Source organism: Erinaceus europaeus, chromosome 11, assembly GCF_950295315.1.
Source record: "Erinaceus europaeus chromosome 11, mEriEur2.1, whole genome shotgun sequence".
NCBI lineage: Eukaryota > Metazoa > Chordata > Mammalia > Eulipotyphla > Erinaceidae > Erinaceus > Erinaceus europaeus.
In genome coordinates, this window is record NC_080172.1 from 3960607 (window position 1) to 3980401 (window position 19795).

General features: G+C 39.3%; 1 protein-coding gene across 1 annotated transcript in view; it reads right to left on the reverse strand.

Moving 5' to 3' along the window:
• AP3B1 (adaptor related protein complex 3 subunit beta 1) overlaps nt 1-19795 on the reverse strand; it is a 228023-nt gene that overhangs the window by 94704 nt on the left and 113524 nt on the right. The window contains exons 16-19 of the mRNA XM_060201077.1: nt 9513-9699; nt 8467-8597; nt 4014-4131; nt 991-1132 (exon numbers count right to left, since the gene is read on the reverse strand). Of these exons, the coding sequence (XP_060057060.1) occupies nt 991-1132; nt 4014-4131; nt 8467-8597; nt 9513-9699 (578 nt within the window). The remainder of the gene's footprint in view (nt 1-990; nt 1133-4013; nt 4132-8466; nt 8598-9512; nt 9700-19795) is intronic.

Genomic DNA, 19795 nt, shown 5'->3' on the forward strand with positions numbered 1-19795 from the left:
GACTTAAATTAATAAAGTCATAATTAGGGCATTATGCTGTGTTTGTTATGGAAGTGGCAGGGCGAGCTGCTTTAATTACTGTCTGTAATAAAAGGAGCAGAGAGCGTACTGCGCACCAATCAGTGCTGTCAGCCACGACTGAGCTGGGCTGCGGGCGCATCAAGTGAGCGGGTGGGCGGCAGACTCCCAGGGAAAGGACCATCATGTCTGCAGAGGCCCCTCACTGACAGCCTCGGGGAAAAGAGACTCCTGCAATCTGAAGGATTAGCCCCAATTACTCAAAAATTTAATGGTACTTTAATACACAGTAATGTTGTTGATAATGGAAGATGTTCAAGGCGCTAACATTAAGCATCTTAACATTAAGCATCTTTTTTTTTTTTAACCAGAGCACTGCTCAGCTCTGGCTGATGGTGGTGCAGGTGACTGAACCTGGGACCTTGGAGCCTCAGGCATGAGAGTCTGTTTGCATAACCATTATGCTCTCTACCGTGTCTGCCTTCAAGTATCTTATGACCGTCTTTCTTCACAGCGCTTGACTCTTAGTATTTGGATCATAATCTTTCTAATGTAACGTTATTTAGAAAAATCAATTGTCTTGGTGATAGAATGGCAAAGTGTTGAAGGGTTTAATTTTAGCCCTCCGCAAAATCGCTTCGGAAGGTAATTAAGTGTTTCAGACCTACTGCTTGATTACTTAACTCGGCCTTCCAAGGTCACACCAATTTCCAAAGTGTAACCCCCCCGAGATCTGTTCAAGTTCAAGATGAAAACAAAGCATGGAAGGAACAGAATAATGTGAGCCAGTATTTTTAATTAATGCTACAAGATTTAATATCTGTTTGGGAAAATACACACATTTAAGTGTTTTGTTTTTTTCTTTTTTTTCTTCCACTCACTGAGTTACAGGGAAGGCCTGGCTGAGAAGGAAAAGAATGCAGAGTGCTTCAGAGGGACATTTCCGCCCCACGGCCAAAGAGATCTTTTTACCTTTTCCCTTTGGCTCTGGAGTTGCTCTTGGCTGCTCCCTGGTCTCCTCCGGACTCGCTGCCGCTCTCGGTCTCAGGCTCGCTGGAAGAACCCTCACTGTCCGCACTGCTGTCTTCTCCGCTTTCACTTCCAGACTCACTCCCTGCCGAGATACAAGCCGGGGCTCTCTGTCGCAGAGCCATTTCACTGCCCAGAAGCTCAAACAAACCGTCAATATCCGTCACGTGTGGAACTAGGTGCTGAGTTTGAGCTTAACTGAGTCCGTTAGTTCAGCGGTTCCTCTTTCTTTCTTTCTTTCTTTCTTTTTTTCAGATCTTTTATTTCTTCGAATTTTTAATCTTTATCTATTTGATAGAGAGGCAGAAATTGAGAGGAAGGGGGGAGATAGAGAGAGAAGGAGATAGAGAGACACCTGCAGCACTGCTTCACCACTTGTGAAACTTTCCCCGAGGTGGGGGCTCGAACCCAGGTCCTTGTGCCCTATAACATGTGCACTCAACCAGGTGTACCACCACCTAGTTCCCAGGGGCCCCCATTTCTACACTCAGATCATTCAGACCTCTGGAGTCCTACAGCAAGCGTCAAGGCACTAGGGCCTCTCATTGATGGGGGAGCAGTGCTGTCTCCCTCTCTCTCACTTTTGGCTGCCAGTATCTGAAGTGAAAAAAAGAAAGAGAAAATCCAATTCAGAGTGGCGGAGCCCTCCGTACACCAGGCCCAGAACCAGTCAATCAGTCAATCAATTTTAAGTAAAGGTTATTAGGACACGACAATGCTGTCTACATAGTAAGCTAATCATAGTCATGAACTGTTACAGAGAGCAAGATCTATTTTGCCTAGATTTTACAAAGGTCCTAAATGATCCTGCTGAATAAAGATATTTTAAGATCTATTGTGAAGTCAAAGATTTTTACAGTTGGGTTTTGCTATAAATAACGAGAAGAAATTAGAGCGCATAAATTAATCTCTCGTGTTAATTACACCGGGCACACTTGGATTCGGCATAAGTCAAACATCAATACCTAAATTTTCAAACTAGTAAAATTCTAAAGGAAAATTGTTTATTCCAAGGAAGACACTGGGAAGACAATGTAACTTCCAATTTGGGAGGGAAAAAGTATCATGACCTACACCTCACTGCTCCAAGCAAATGTTTCAAATAGAAAACAGACAGAGGCCGGGTGGTGGTACACTCAGATTACAGTGCAGAAGGGCTTGGGGTTAAGTCCCCGGCCTCCACCTGCAGGGGAAAGCTTCCTGAATGGTGGAGCAGGCCTGCAAGTGTCTGTCACTTCCTCTATCACCCATTTCTCTGTCAGTTTCTATCTGTCTCTATCCAATAAATAAGGATAATGAAAAAGAAAACAGGAAGACAGAAGAAGTGGGGCCAGGCTTCAACCTTGATCATGCACAGCACAACAGAAGTTATTTTTTCTTACAGTAGCAAGACTGGAACTCTTGTTTTTAGCACTATATAAAAAATTACACCTGATTCACTACTATATAAATTCATGAAACGTCAAAATAAATGGATACTTCAAATGTATACATTGAGAAAGGTGGACCTTGAATAGGTATGCACTTGTGAGGAAATGAACTATACATTATACTGTTAATTCCATAAATATTCCTCAGTGGGCAACAGCATTCCTGATATTCCTTCCACATTTTTAACATTAAGTCTCTGGAATGAAACGTTTTCCCCATTTTTCAACGTATTGCTTCTATTTACTTATGTATTACTTCAGAAGCAAGTAAGGTATCAGATACTGAAAACAAAGATTTCTGAAGGGGGAGACAGTGAGGGGAAAAAATAGAACGATTTTTCTCAGATAAGATGATGGATAAGTAAATAATAGTGACTGTGCTTGGTTCTTCAATGAGAAAAAAAAAATTAAGATGTACAAGAGGCATCCTGGCTGAGTGGTGGGACACTAGGCTGAGGGGACATATCACTGTGCAAAAGACCTGACACCCCACCTGCAGGGGAGAGGACGCTTCATAGGCAGCGAAGCAGTGCTACAGGGGTCTGTCCCTCTCTCCCTTTTTATCTCCCTGTTCTCTCTCAATTTCTCTGTCTCTATCCAAAATAAATAAAGAAATAGTATATATATTTATTTTAAAAGAGGCGTCATTGGATTCTGGGTCAGATAATGTTGTTAGGTTAATTTTAAGCAAGAATGTCAGAAAGTAACCCCAAGACATGAAGACATTTTTCATTATGTAAATTACTCATAGAAACTTGAAAGGTCTAAGTACCTAATTCTGCCTCCTCACCAATCCAGAATAAAGCAAAGTAAATTCAAATTGCTTAGCCAAAATCCAGGACTTAGAGATTATTTTCATCACATATTGTTGACCTTTTTTTTTTTTTGGGGGGGGGGGGGCTCCAGGTTTATTTAGAATAAATAAGAATTTTATTCATTTTATCTTTACTTCTATATAGGTTCATCTAGAAATAGAAGAGTAGAAAATGGATGTGAAAGATACTAAATATAATAAGTGTGGGCTGGATGGAGAAAAACATGAGTTTCCGTTTGGACTCAATCATTTATTAGCTATTTCGTCAAGGGCTTGGAAGAATCTGCTGTGATTCAACCAATAGCACGTAGGGCTTGCATGCTACAGAGAGCAGCGGTGTGCTTGGTGAGCAAACATGTGGCCACGTGCGATGACCTGGATCAGGCCCCCGTGCCCACCTGCAGGGGGAAAGCTTCACGGGTGGTGAAGTAGGGTTACAGGAAGCTCTGACTCTCTCTATATCTCTTTCTCTCTTTCTCTCTCTCTCTCTCTCTCCCACTTCTCTCTTGATTATTCTCTTGTCTTTATCCAATAAAGACAAAATAATAAAATCTTTTAAAAAAAGAAAACCAAGCCGTTATACATAAACAAAGAGAATGACTACAACAGAATATACTTTAAGATGTTGAATCTTGAATATTATGTACCATGCCTTATTTGGGAGGCATAGCATATAAACTACATTTTTATAATTTTCATTTTCAGTAAGTTATAAAACCCACCACTGTCGCTGCTGCTCTCAGAAGAGTCCTCCTCTCCCTCCTCCTCCTCCGATTCAGAATAAAATTTCTTAGTAGGATTCTCTGCTTTTGCATTTCCTGCTGGAGTCCATTCTTTTGCCTGTATTTTTATAAAATGAAACCTCATATAAATGAATCATTCAAAATATACTGTAAACCTTGAAGAAAGTTTAGTATCTGAACACAGAATGCAAGTGTTAGAAATCCTAATAAGAAGCCCTTTCAGGGCAGGAGACTGGCATGATGACTCTTTAGTCACTATCAGGCCACCCCATCAGCTGGGGCCCTAGATGGGGAGTCCTGAGATTCCCAAACAGACATGATGGACCTAGACCTCGAATAAATCCCTCTCTCTATCGTTACTGGTCATCTCTATCAGGAACAACACAATAGACCTCTTTGTGGGCCCCCATAGAACCTTGCCCTCAATGTGGATCAACAACAATGGAGGCTGGACAATGTACTCTAATGTTCCACCTGATGGGTCCTGAAATTGGGGCAGCATAGAACGTTCCTACTCATGACCACAGACTGTGAGCTCAGATTTACAGGGATGCAGAGGTCACATAGGCACCTAAGCTGAATATGGGCCCCAGATCAGATCAAATCAACAGTATTTATATGTCTTTCCCACATCTCTTCCCTGATCTAGCTTTCTGGTCCTTTTTCCAGCTGTTACATCATCTCCTCAGACAATAACTTAGATCCATCTGCATATCAGATGTCAGGCTCAGGGAAAAAAAAACAAAAAAAACTAGTACAGTCATGGGTCCTTTGGAATATAACTAAAATAGGACTACTAAAAAAACTACCTAAAAAACAGACACCCCTTAACTCTTCATCTGCACTATTCCAGCCTTTAGGTGCATGATTAGTCAACAATTTGTTCAACTTTATATGTTAACTCGGGCGGAGGGTAGATAGCATAATGGTTATGCAAATAGACCCTCATGCCTGTGGTTCCAAAGTCCCAGGTTCAATCCCCCCGCACCACCATAAGCCAGAGCTGAATAGTGCTCTGGTAAAAAAAAAAAAAAAAAAAAAAAAAAAGATAATATATGTTAACTCTTTTTTCAGCCACCAGGTTCTAGATGCTACCATGCTGCCAACTGGACTTCCCTGGACAGACAACCCCACCAATGTGTCCTGGAGCTCCGCTTCCCCAGAGCCCTGCCCCACTAGGGAAAGAGAGAGGCAGGCTGGGAGTATGGATCCACCCATCAACGCCCATGTTCAGTGAGGAAGCAATTATAGAAGCCAGACTTTCCACCGTCTGCACCACATAATGACCTTGGATCCATACTCCCAGAAGGATAAAGAATAGGAAAGCTATCAGGGGAGGGGATGGGATACGGAGTTCTGGTGGTGGAAAATGTGTGGAGTTGTATCCTATGGTTTTTGTCAGTGATTCCTTTTTATAAATAAAAATTAAAAATAAATAAATAATAAACGCTTTCAGCTGAAGTAAAAAAAAAAAAAAGCGCTCTCACTCGGTATGTTAACACTTTATTTTTAAATATGCAGCTTCAAATATTTCTCTGTTGGTCTGTAGCAGAAGATTAAAATAATACACTCCAGCAGAGGTGCGGTCAACTAGAGTTAGACAGCAACAGCAATAAGAAATGCCAATGTCTGTTGAGCCGTTTGATCTCTCCCTATATTGTTGATACTGTCCCTTGTCAGATGTTTGATATGAAAATACTTTCTCCCAATTGCTAGGTTGTCTTTTTCTTTTCTTCTTCTTCTTCTTTTTTTTTTTAATCTTTGCAGGAGATTCTTTTCATGTGTAAAAGGTTTATGATTTGATATAGTTCCATTTGTTGAGCCACTTTGGTTTCCAATGTCAATGGGGTTGGATTTCTGAACACAGCTCTGATGTTGAGGCCTTGACTTGTCTCTTTCTCTCAGATCCAAAACATCCAGGTTTTTTTTTTTTTTGTAATCATATTTTTATTTGTTGATTTAATATTGAACAGAGACGGAGATAAACTGAGAGTGGAGGGGAGCTAAGGCAAGAGATAGAGAGACACCTGTAGCCCTGCTTCGCCACTGGTGAAGCTTCCCCCTGCCGGTGAGGACCAGGGAAGGACTTGAACCTGGCTCCTTGCACACTGTAATGTGTGCACTTACACAGGAGCGCCACCACCTGGCCCCATTTTTCTTTTTTCTTTTTTTTTTTGTAAGTGATTTAATAATGATTTACACAACTGTCGGATAATATGTCACATCATGAAAATGATGGTGCTGAGTGCACAGGCTAGCACAGATCTGCAAATAAACTCTAATTCTCTCTCCTGGTGTTGCACACACAGAAGCAGAACGCAAGTTTTCCCTCCTATCCAAAAGTACAGTGTTACTATGATTGAGTTTGTTATTTGTTGGACTTTGGGATGTTATTATTATTATTTTTTCATATAAATTTATTAAGTGAGGAGAGTAATATGTTGCTAGGCCTCAAAATAACCTACTCCATCATGCCAAATAAGAGCATTTCAGCTTTTGGGAAATGAGGGAAACCTAGATGAGCAATGGATTCAGACAAATTTAGGTTGGCGTCCCAGATTCACCCTTTATTAGCTAAGAAAATCTGGGCAATTTGCTTAGCATCTATGAACCTCAGCTTTCTCATCTACAAGACAGGAACAATAAGTATCATTTACAATAATTAGAAGGTTTAAATTACTTAATGATTGTGGAAATTATCAATCATGGCATTACTGATTCTAGCTGTGCTCCAAAGTCAAGATAAATTCTAGTAGTTACCTAGAAAGAAAGAGAAGGCAGGAACATAGAAAAAATGGGCAAATATATGTAAATATAGACAGAGTTATAGAAATAATAGTCAACCCGTATTTTGGGAGAAGCAATGCAGTTTCCAATGGAAGGAATTGTGGACACAGAACTCTGGTGGTCAGAAAGATGTGGCATTATACCGGTTATCTTGTAATACTGTGAATCAATATTAAACCACTAATTAAAAACATTAGTAGTTACAAAAAATGTAATTCTCAGGAGAATCATATAACATGGCTATGTCCATTATAGATATTTTTCTGTTTAAAAATAAAGAGATCTTAGGGGTCAGGCAGTGGTGCACCTGGTTAAGTGCTCACAAGCCCCTGGTCCCCACCTGCAGGGAAGAAGCTTCATGAATGGGAAGCAGGGCTGCAGGTGTCTCTCAGTTTCTCTCCCTCTCTCACTCCCCCTCCCCTCTCAACTTCTCTCTGTCTCTACCCAACAATAAAGAAATAAAACTATAGAGATTCTCTTCCACTGATTATGGAAAAGAAATTAGCTGACATCCCCATAGGAATTCATGGTAAAGGACTCTGCTAGCAGAATCTTAGTTCAGTAGGTTTTCTATCAGAAAAGTATCTAGAATATCATACTTAATTAAAAAAAAAAATTCTATTTTTGAAAGTATCAGTTGGGCCCAGGGATGCAGCCCAATGGTGGGAGTAAATGTTTTACATGTAAGAGGTACTGGGTTCAATCCCCATCATAAAGACAAACCAACAACAACATCAACAAAGATTGGACTCACTTCATATAATCTATCTCTCAGAGCAATGGGAACATACCCCCCTTTAACTTTCTTGCTTAAATTAGAAAAAGAAAACATCAGTACTAGGGGGAAAAAAAAAAATTAATGTTTTTTCACAGGCGGTGAAGCAGGTCTGCAGGTGTCTGTCTTTCTCTCCCCCTCTCTGTCTTCCCCTCCTCTCTCCATTTCTCTCTGTCCTATACTCCAACAACAACGATGTCAATAACAATAATAACTACAACAATAAAAACAAGGGCAACAAAAGGAAATAAATAAATAAACGCTTTGAAAAAAAATTTTTTTTTTAAAGTAATGTTTTTTCCTCCAATAGCCAGAATGCTTTAAAGAAAAAAGCAGCAGGCCATTCATTTTAACTGTGACCCTTTCTCAGGACATTTTCCATATCTAATGTGCCTGGTTTGCGTTTAGACCTCACTCAAAACAGGGTCATTTGAGAAAATAAATAAATAAATAAAAAGAACAATTTGTCTTTTTTCCAGAAGAGAACAGCAAAGATTATTTAGAAAAGAAAATATTGACAGGAAGCTAACAGATCTCTAAACAAAGTAGAAAAGGGCTTGAGCCAGTGAAACTAAGTACCTCAGAAATTGAATCTGCTCAGCTACAAATGCAATACCACAGATGTGGGCAGTACTGATGCAGAGAATTCAATTCTCGATTTCCTTGAAGAAAGGGAACATGTACAATGACATAGGAATCCTACAATATTTCGTTCCCCTCACAGGAAGCTACAGCTAATATATTACATTTAGAAACAACCAGCACAGTTTTCAATTTCCAACCTGCTTCCCAAAAAGCTGTTCTATGAAACAACAGTTATTCTAGAACATCCCACTGCTTGACAAATTAATTTCACAAAGGCCAACTTACCAACTCTATTACTTCTACATTCCGAACTGATGGGTCAGGCGCCACCTCTGGCCAATTAGATAATTCCAGGTACCCGGTAGCTTTAGTGTTGAGAGTGTGAGATAAAGTACCGAGCTGGAAGTGATCCCTGTCTGTTGAAATAAGAGAAAAGTAGGCAACAAATAATATGAGGTGCATATAGCCAAGAACAATCCTAATCAGAGCTCAAGGCAATTGGCTTATTACCTCAAATGTCAAGGAATAAATACAAACCAGGAAGCTCTTCACAGGTCAAAAAACTGATTTCAGCCCATAGATTACAATAATCTTCCCCATAATGGTCAATAAAAAAGCTAATCAGTCAGTGTGTTTAGAGGTGTTGCTCTGAAATGTAGCTTCTCTAAAAAATTACTTTACTGTGAATATTAAGAATGACAGCACAGTTAAACAATCCACATACATGTCTTTGCCACAAACACACCCAGAATTTTAATAGTTTGCCGACAAAACTGAACTGCTTTCGAGTGCTTTACAATTAAATAAGAAAATCCGTGAAAATTGGGGCATATAACCATTTTATTCCTTTGGTAATGACTACTTATTAAACTAATGAAAGACTTATTCTTTAAAAACCTGAGAAGGGGGGGGAATTGTCAGCTTTGATCTCTTAAAAAAAAAATTTAGGTATCAAGGGATATTTTTATGAAATAATCCCAGAAAAGTCTGTTAGTATTACTGGTATTAGATCAAATGTATAGTAACTCACTACATAGGTGAATTATATCCTGATTTTTAAAAAGTGTTCAATGAAGTCAAGTCTAGAAGAACAGAGCAGCTTTTACCTATTGTTTAGCTACACTGTTTATAAGGAAAAACTAAAATCAAAGGACTAAAATAATTCAGGTAAATAAAAGGCAAACTAGTCTAAAGCTTTCCCTGGAAAACAGATGAACTGAGCAGACGGCATGCTGTTCTCCCATAAATCAAGCGTTCCTGTTTTCTAAGAAAGAAAATGTAAATACTGTCAATTCTGATAACGTATACTCCACAATTACACCCGATAATACCTTTAAAAGGCGACTCGAGTACTGGCGCAGGCTTTTGTGCTAAGAATATTTTCTTGGCATATTTACTTAAAGCTCCACTCTTCTCGTTCGGAACGATGAGCTGCCTAATAAATCTTGTGCGGTCTCTGATGTCGTAGTTTTGATCATACTTGCCGAGATTTAATATGTACTGGGTAAGCAATTTTGTCTGTTGGAAAAAAAAAAAAAAAAAAGGAACAAGATGAGAATACTGTTATTTATGATTATTGATAACTCTGGATAAACATATTTAAAGAGGTAATAAAAATGGATGGTTATGTCAAACAAATGTTGTTCCGTGGGGAATATGCACTCCTAACGCTGCAAATGGAATTCTGAAGCCAAAGCACATGTCCTCTTCAGGACTGGGGAGGTGAATGCTGAGTACTGAGAAGCAGCCATGTGCTAGATTATTAAACTGCTGAAGTGGAAAGAAAGGCATCATTAAAAAAATAATCATATATGGCAAACCCGCTGAAGGGTCTACGTGAGAATAATGAATGTGGAAATACAACTAAAAACATGGCACTCAAAACTTAATCGGAGAAATATGCAGGACATCAAAACATCAGAGAGTATTAGGAGGCTGGCAAAGAGCTTCTCCTGAGGTGTGTTTTATGAAGAGATAGTGTCCCTGGCATCAGCACTGTCTGCACTCTGCCTGCACTCAGTTACTTTACTCTGAATTATGACCCATTAAAGCACACCACTGAACTGGATTACCGCAAATTATCTGCAGTGCATTTGGCTGTTACTTTTTCATAAAAGCGAGCTGCTGATGCCCTCTAAAAACCAGCATAAAAGACTCCTTCCATTTTTCCCTCCATGATGCTTATAGCCTCTAGTAATATTGGTCATTTATTTATTTATGTAAGGGAACAACTTATTATAGTAGCTTTTACACTGTAATAAGATTTTTCTAAGTCAATTCTTTGAATGTACTACATTAGCATATACTGAGATAATTTTAACAGTAATTAATCTATAGTTGAAACGTTAACGAAATGGGCTTGTATTTAAAACTCCTAGTATTTTATTGAGAAAGCATAGTTTTAATTTAGAAGGTCATACACGTCACAATCATCACTGTAAATTAAATAGAGGTCACAGGATGTATATCTAAATAAGCAAAAGCGTCTACGTTGGAATATTTTGTAGATATTAAAAACTGATAAATGAGATCTATCAAATCAGACAAAACAAAACAGAACAAGAGGTTAAAGTACAGGAATAGATGGTGGACTCCAAAAAAAAAAAAAATCACTGATTTGGATAGAAAAACTTTCAGTAACAACATACTAAGATGTTACTTCTTTTTTTTTTTTTAATTGTTGTAGTTATTATTGTTGTTGTCGTTGTTGGATAGGACAGAGAGAAATGGAGAGAGGAGGGGAAGACAGAGAGGGGGAGAGACAGACAGACACCTGCAGACCTGCTTCACCGCCTGTGAAGCGACTCCCCTGCAGGTGGGGAGCCGGGGTTGGAACCGGGATCCTTATGCCGGTCCTTGTGCTTTGCGCCACCTGCGCTCAACCCGCTGCGCTACAGCCCGACTCCCAAGATGTTACTTCTATAAAGTAAGAGGTGAAGCATTGTTTTAGTCCTAGCTGGAATACAGATAACTAGAGCAAATGAACTTGCAGAGAGAAAAGGAGAAAGGTAACCAAATAATCTCTTGCTGGACTCTGTGAGAGCTGTCGTGGTTATGGGAGGTGGTGGTTGAAGGTGGGGGGGGTGGTGATTGAGTGTTAGATAGTCTATACACAACATGTGTGTGAAATTATAATCAGGCACTTCATAGTTCTGCAAAGTATTAGTTAATCACTAATCAAAATGAAAAAAATTATTGTTAAACTATTTTTTTAAAAAAAAAAAAAAAAAAAAAAGCAAAGTTAATAGAACTATCCTGAATTTGGTTGCCAGCAATTGTTTTGCATTAATTACTACAACAGGTTTGCTCAACTACAAGCAGAAAAAAAAAATCTATAATGCATTTTTAAGACAATCAGCAAAATATTCACCAGATGATGAATACAACTTGAGGCCTCCTCTAAAGGAGGAGGTGGGGTACACTAGGCTGTTAACTGAGATAATCAGGAAAGACACGTCGTCACCATTACCTTGCTCAAGCATGGAGCGGGAACTCATGACGAGGCTCTCTCTAAAGCCTACTCCAATGCCAGGATTTACAATATGCAAGCAGGGTGGGTAAAACAGAACCCTTGGATAGTGGGCTGCTTTGCGTTACATGGTCTGGGTTTCAGTCCTGACCACACCACATTAAAGGTACGGTGGTCTGTCTGTCTCTCTCTCTCTCCCTTCCTCACCCCCCACTCCTTCCATCTCTCCCTCTCTATCTAAAATAAATGAATCCTAATAAAATAGGATATGCAACTAAAGAAAATCCGAAAGATAAATTAAGTCAGCTAACTGCAATGATTGTTTTTGGTTTTTGGCCTTCAGGGTTATAGCTGGGGCTCAGTGCCAGCACTATGAATCCACTGCTCCTGGAGGCCATTTTCCCCGTTTGTTGCCCTTGTTATTATTGTTGGATACGACAGACAGAAACCAAGAGAGGAGGGGAAAATGGATAGGGAAAGACACCTGCAGACTTGCTTCACTACTTGTGAAGTGACCCCCCCACACCCCCCATGGCAAGTGGGGAGCCAGGGGCTCGAACCAGGATTCTTGCACCTGACCTTGTGCTTCGTGCCATGTGCGCTTAACCCGCTGGGTTACCGCCCGGCACCTACTTCAATGATGTTTTTGCCACGTAACACATTTTGCTGGTATTTACGATCAGCTAGATTAAATTTTAGGCAAGCAGACTACATCGATATATTAAGTATATTTAATATGTTAGACACAACTCAAAGTGAGATAGGGAATTTTTAGTAGATAAAAATCCTATCATTTGGGATTGGGCAGTGGCGCACCTACCTGGTTGACAGCACAGGTAACCAAGGACCTAGGTTCGAGCCCCTGACCTTCCGCTACAGAGAGGAAGCTTCACAAGTGATGTGGGACTTTAGATGTTTCCCCACCTCTTTCCCTCTTTCTGACCTGCCCTTCTCAATTCCTCTCCTATGAGATTGAAAGTTAATAAATAAATAGCTTAAATGACATCATTTATCATTTTGACTGTTATTTATTGACTGTAAAACTTGCTTTATTGTACTAGTGGATTTATGAAATAGTTTTATTAAAATACAGTTCCCAAGATAAAATTCTTCCAAAGAAACATGTACACAGACAGATTAAAAACCATAAACAGAATATAATTCATCAGCCTCCCATTTATTCTATTCAGTTTCTAAGCTATATCTGTAATACCTGATAATACTTCTCTGCAGAATGGGTTGTATTTTGCATATTATTTAGAATATTTTGAAAAACAGTAACAGCTACAATCTTTACAAGTGAATTTTATAATCAATATTTAAGAAGTTACTGAAGTTCTCAACTTATTTTTCCCCATTGACTATAATATTTTAATGAAGAAAATACTCTATTTATAGTACTAAATAGCCTGGTAAACTTAAAAAATAGGTAAAATGAAGGACACTGCCAATATTTTTTCTAGTGAAATATGCAAATGCTAATATATTTACTTCAATAAATATTTTATAATTAATTTCATGAAACTATTTTTGTGTATACCTCTTTGAATATGTCACCAAATTTAGACACTGAGAAAATAAAATGCTCTCTCAATTTGACTTCATTCCGGGTAGAGGAGACAGCCTAATGGTTATGCAAACAGACTCTAATGCCTGAGGCTCCGAGGCCTCAGGTTCAATCTAAATAAAGATTCATTTACTTCATCCTATCAGAAAAGATAAATTTATCCTATTTAAAAAGCTCTGGGGGAAGGCGGTGGCGCACCTGGCTAAGCGCTTGTGTCACAGGGCACAAGGACCCGGGTTCAAGCCCCTGGTGCCCACCTGCAGGGGGAAAGCTTCATGAGTGGTGAAGCAAGGCTGCAGGTGTCTCTCTGTCTCTCTCCCTCTCTATCTTCCCCTACCCTCGCAATTTCACTCTGTCTCTAGCTGATAAATAAATAATTATTTTTAAAAAGCTCTGTTATGGGGCCGGGTCTTTGCACACTGTAACATGTGCGCTCAACCAGTTACAGCCCCACACTCAGTTTCTCTCTGTCCTGTCAAATAAAACAAGAAAGGCAGAAGAAAGAAAGAGAAAAAGAAAGAGAGAGAAAGGGAAAGAGAGAGAAAGAAGGAAGGAAGGAAGGAAGGGAAGAAGGAAGGAAGGAAGAAAGGAGAAAGGGAGGGCAAAAAGAAGCAAAATGGTTGCTGGGAGCAGTGGCTTCATAGTGCTAGCAGAGAGCTTCATCAATAACCCTGCTGGCAATAAAAAAATAAAATAAAGTAATAAAAAAGAAGTTGGAAATGGTGTTGGAAAAATTGGGTCGAAACATGCAGAAGAATTAAACTGAACCAGTATATTTCACCAAACACAAAAGTAAATTCCAAGTGGATCAAGGACTTGCATGTTAGACCAGAAACTATCAGATACTTAGAGGAAAATATTGGCAGAACTCTTTTCCGTCTTAAATTTTAAAGGTACTTTAGTGATACAAATCCAATGACAAAGAAGACTAAAACAAAAATAAACCAATGGGATACATCAAATTAAAAAGCATCTACACAGCAAGAGACACCACCACACAGAGACGCACTTAAAGAATGGGAGATCTTTACATGCCATACATCAGACTAATAACAAAATATATAATAACAAAATATATAAGGAGCTCACCAAACTCAGCAACAAGAAAACAAATGACCCCATCCCAAAATAGGGAGAGGATAGGAACAGAATATTCACAACAGAAGAGATCCAAAAGGCCAACAATCATATGAGAAAAATGCTCTAAGTCATTGATGGTCAGAGAAATAAATATAAGGAAAGACAACAATGAGATAACACTTCACTCCTGTGAGAATGTCACACATCAGAAATGGTAGCAGTAACAAATGCTGGAGAGGCTGTGGGGACAAAGGAACCCTCCTGCACTGCTGGAGGGAATGTAAATTGGTCCAGCCCCTGTGGAGACCAGTCTGGAGAACTCTCAGAAGGCTAGAAGTGGACCTACCCTGTGATCCTCCAATTCCTCTCCTGGGGATGCATCCTAAGCAACTAAACACAATCATCCTAAAAGATGTGTGTATTATAAATTGTGCTTACAGCAGCACAATTTATAATAGCCAAAACCTGGAAGCAACCCAGATGTCCAACAACAGATGAGAAAGTTGTGGTCTATATACACAATGGAATACTACTCAGCTATTAAAAATGGTGATTTCACCTTCTTTTACCCCATCTTGGATGGAGCTTGAAGGAATCATTTTAAGTGAGATAAGACAGAAACAGAAAGATGAATATGGGATGATCTCACTCATGGGCAGAAGGTGAAAAAAAAAAAAAAAGATCAGAAGGGAAAACACTAAGCAGAACTTGGACTTGGAGGGTTCAGGTCCTGGAACAGGATGGCAGAAGAGGACCTAGTGGGGGTTGAATTGTTATGTGGAAAACTGAGACATGTTCTGTATGTACATAATGAAATACTACTGTATTTCATTGTCGACTATGAACCATTAATCTCTCAATAAAGACATTTAAAAATTTTTAATTAAAAAAAAAAACAGTAAGTGGGCTGATAATCGGGAAGTCCAAGTGATAACAAAAAGAAAACAAACCAGAGCCAAGCTCAATCAACCACAACAATCCTCCATGCTGGGCTTCTGAGTTTACGGTGAGATTGCAGCACTTTTGACAGAATAAACTTTCAGAGGCTTTAGTCCCACTCCATTTACAGCACAGAGAGAATAAATGTACAAAGAACTCCAGCGGAAAAAAAAAGGTAAGTGAACTATTATGGGAATAATTGATTTCTGTTTGGAAAACCAGCATTGTTCAGGACCTTTTTCTGCTAATGGAGCCAATACATTAACAGTTATTGCTTCATTTGTCATAAGTGCAAAAGAAAACGTGAACTCAGAATGAACAAAATTAATTTTTAAAAACTTTTTTTATGTAATAAATAAATAAGATCACAGTCACAGAGAGATACACAGACATGTTCTGCACCTGTATTTCTGAGTCATCTTGAGGTTCTATCTCAAAATAACTTCTAACTTTTTAAGTAGACTCAACATCTTCTTAAAGCAGGTGTGTTGACTCACTACAACTCTCGTGGCAAATGCTGACAAACATTTTGTGCATGTTAATGATTAAAACAAATTTAGAACTACTGTCTTCATTAAAACTATGCTTTGGTTCTGGAAAATTTAATGCAGCTGGGTGACAAAATAAAAGAGAATAGCAAAATAGCAAGATAAATTAAGTTTTCAATAAAGGACAAAACTACTTTAGCAAGAATTCTAGGAATCCTCTCATTTCTTTTTTTTCTTTTCCCTTTTGTTGCCCTTTTTTATTGTTGTTGTAGTTACTGTTGTTGTTGTTACTGATGTCGTCGTCTTTGGATAGGACAGAGAGAAATGGAGAGAGGAGGGGAAGACAGAGAAGGAAAGAGAAAGATAGACACCTGCAGACCTGCTTCACCACCTGTGAAGCGACTCCCCTGCAGGTGGGGAGCGGGGGGCTCGAACCGGGATCCTTACTCTGGTCCTTGTGCTTTGTGCCACCTGCATTTAACCCGCTGCGCTACTGCCCAACTCCTGAATTTTCCCATTTCTTCCAGATTCTCTAGTTTGGTGGCATATATTTGTGCATAAAAGTTTTGTATGATTTTCTGAATTTCTGTGTATCTCTTCTATCGTTTACCATTCTATTTATTTGAGTCTTCTCCCTTTTTCTTTTCTTTTTTTTTCTAGTGAGTCTGGCTAGGGGTTTGTCAAATTTGTTTAATTTTTCAAAGAACCAACATTTGGCTTCATTGAGCTTTTATATGGTTCTCTTATTTTTGATGTTCTTTATTTCAGCTCTAATTTTAGAGATTTCAATCCTTCTGGTTGCTATTTAGCAAGAATTCTTCGGCTGTTTTGTGACATGATCTTTCGTGAAGGCTGTTCTATCTCTCACTCGCACAATTCTAACCTATAGCCAACCTCTAACTTCCTGGAGTTTTTGTGTGTTTATTTTCTTCACCCACTAACCTCTTCATGCATCACACAGAACACACCACAACTTTCTGCTACATCAAGTTACGAACATGTGAGACATTGTGAAAAGGGCATTTCACCACAACTAGGAGAGGAGTTAAGCTTTCCCTAACTACCGCATCAAGGTTTGATTCCCTTTATCAGCACCTATCCTGTATGCTGCTCTAAGTAGGAAAATATCTATGCTACATCTCCAAAAAGGTTAAAAAGAAAAAAAAAAAAAAAAAAGCATGTTGGGGTGGGTGATGATGGGAAGGGCCCTCGGCTGGGGGTGAGAGTGTTTTGCAGACATTTAGTACAGGGAACTGAGGAACTGCGTCCATGTGTCAACTGCTCAGTAGTTTGTTTCTTTTTTTCATCACTCCATCTGTGTCCCCATCCCCATCCCAGTAACCACTCTAGTTCTCCCAGTCTTGGAAATAGGCTGACATTCCGGTTTCTACACATGTGTCTACTTGATTCTCTATATACCGCAGACGAGTGAAGCCACTCTGTAGCTGTCCTTCACCCCCTGACTTGCTTCCCTGAGCCTCATCTTCTCCAATATCATCCACTTTGTCCCAAAGGACACAATATCATCTTTTTTACTGCTGCATAATAAATACTCTGTTGAGGATATGTCCCGTAACTTTTTTATTCACTCATCTGTCAAAGGGGAAAAATGAAATATCTTTGCACTGAACTCTTTAAAAAAATTTTTTAATTTAATTTTTTTTAATTTTAAACGATTTTTATTTATTTATTGGATACAGACAGCCAGAAATAAAGAGGGAAGAAGGAGGCAGAGTGGGAGAGAGACAGAAAAAAAGACACCTGCAGCCCGGCCTCACTGCTTGGAAAGCTTTTCCCTTGCAGGTGTGGATCAGAGGTTTGAACCTGTCTCTTACGTGGCACCAGACAAAACCAGGGGAGAGATTAGAAGCACAAAGAGGTCTACAAACTTAACTGGTACTGGTTTTTGTTTGTTTTTATGGCTTGGCGATTTTCTCATCACTTTGCTTTTAAAAATATTTGTTTGCTTGCAGAGACAGAGAGAGCAATACCAGAGTACTGTTCTGCTTATGGGGTGCTGGGGACTGAACTTGCTCTTCAAAGTCTACACAGCATGCACTCTACTATCTGAACATGCCCTCAGCAATTTGTTCCTTTAAAGAATCGGTTAAGTACCCACTTAAACAACGGTGTCGGTTTGGAGAGTATAGTTTCAAACCTCCATTAGTGTACAAACCTCACCGCACCTCCCACCAAAGTTCTAGACGCTCTCAGGAAAACTGACCCCCCTTCCTCAGTCTCGTCTCTTCCTCCTCCCTGTGGTTAACACTGTATTTGAAAACAGACTCCAAAAGTTTATTTTGTATGCACAAACTTACTTTTATTTTAATAAAACTGTGAATGCAAATACTTCATTAAAAAAATGAAAACCTTGGAACAAATCTGAAACTGATCGGGACGAGACAAAGAGCATACCCTAAGGCATGTGCCAGACAAGTAAAAAATCATGGCAGCCTGGTATGGCCAGATGCTCATTCCAAAATTAGATGAGATATTAATCAACTCTAAATTGGTTTCATTCATGAAATTATTCAAGAGATGCAAAGAGAATAAATGTACCTTCTGTAACAGCAATTCAGTATTTAATATCGCTACTTATTACATTTTTCTTTCAGGTAACTGTTTCTGTATAAATTTAAGAATCTGCTATTTGTACCAAATGATGGGGAAATCTCTTCTAGATGTTGTTTACATGACTTACATTCTCCTCAGAATGACTCTAAGTCATTATGACAGCAAAATTGAATTTGAGGAAAGCAACATAAAAAATTAAGTGATTTAATAAAACTTGTCAAAATATGAACACTGTTTTGTTTATTTTTAACCTAACTACTTTGACAAGGGAGCCAGGCACTGGTACACCTGGTTGAGGGCAAGTTACAGTGCAAAAGGACCCAGGTTCAAACCCTGGTCCATACCTGCAGGGGGAAAGGTAAGGAATCAGCGCTGCAGGTGTCTGTCTCCCTCGCTCCCTCATCCCTCTTCATTTCTCTCTGTCTCTGTCTAGTAAACAACCAATAGATTATTTTAAAAGATTCATTTAGAACATGATCAGACAAGTGACAAATCAGTAGATATTTGCTTTAATAATTTTGCTTTAATAATTTTGCTTTAATATCTATACAAATATCTATATTTGCTTTAATATTTAACTTTCTTCAAATATAAGTCAGTACAAAGTAACACTGTCTCTTAAAATAGTCCTAACATTGTTACCAGTAGTGTCAATTTAAAGGATATATATACACACAACACAGGGCAGAGAAATCTGATTCTGCCTATCAAAAATTAACGCTGGAAACACATTTTTTTAAAGAAAGGACAATAGCAGATACGTTTGGAAGTGTCTACGTCAAAGGCAAATCTCAACAATAACAGGTGTCCTGCCATCAATTTGATCACATCAGGAATAAACAGATTCTTTCTGTAACATGGAAGCACTTTCCTAAATGTAACAGTATCCACTGTAGGTACCTTTCCGCAACCCTTAGGCGTCTGCAAAGTCCTTCAACTCCCTCCCAACCACCTGCCAGACACACACACACCACACACACACTCACACACCACACACACACTCACACACCACACACACACTCACACACCACACACACACACTCACACACCACACACACACTCACACACTCACACACCACACACACACTCACACACCACACACACACCACACACACTCACACACCACACACACACACACACCACACACACTCACACACACACACCACACACACTCACACCACACACTCATACCACATACACACACACCACACACATACACTCACACACACACCACACACACACTCACACACCACACTCACACACCACACACATACACCACACACACACCACACACACACCACACACACACCACACACACACCACACAAACTCACACTCACACCACACACACACTCACACCACACACTCATACCACATACACACACCACATACACACACCACACACACACATTCACACACCACACACACACACTCACACCACACTCATACCACATATACACACACACCACACACACACCACACACACACCACACACACA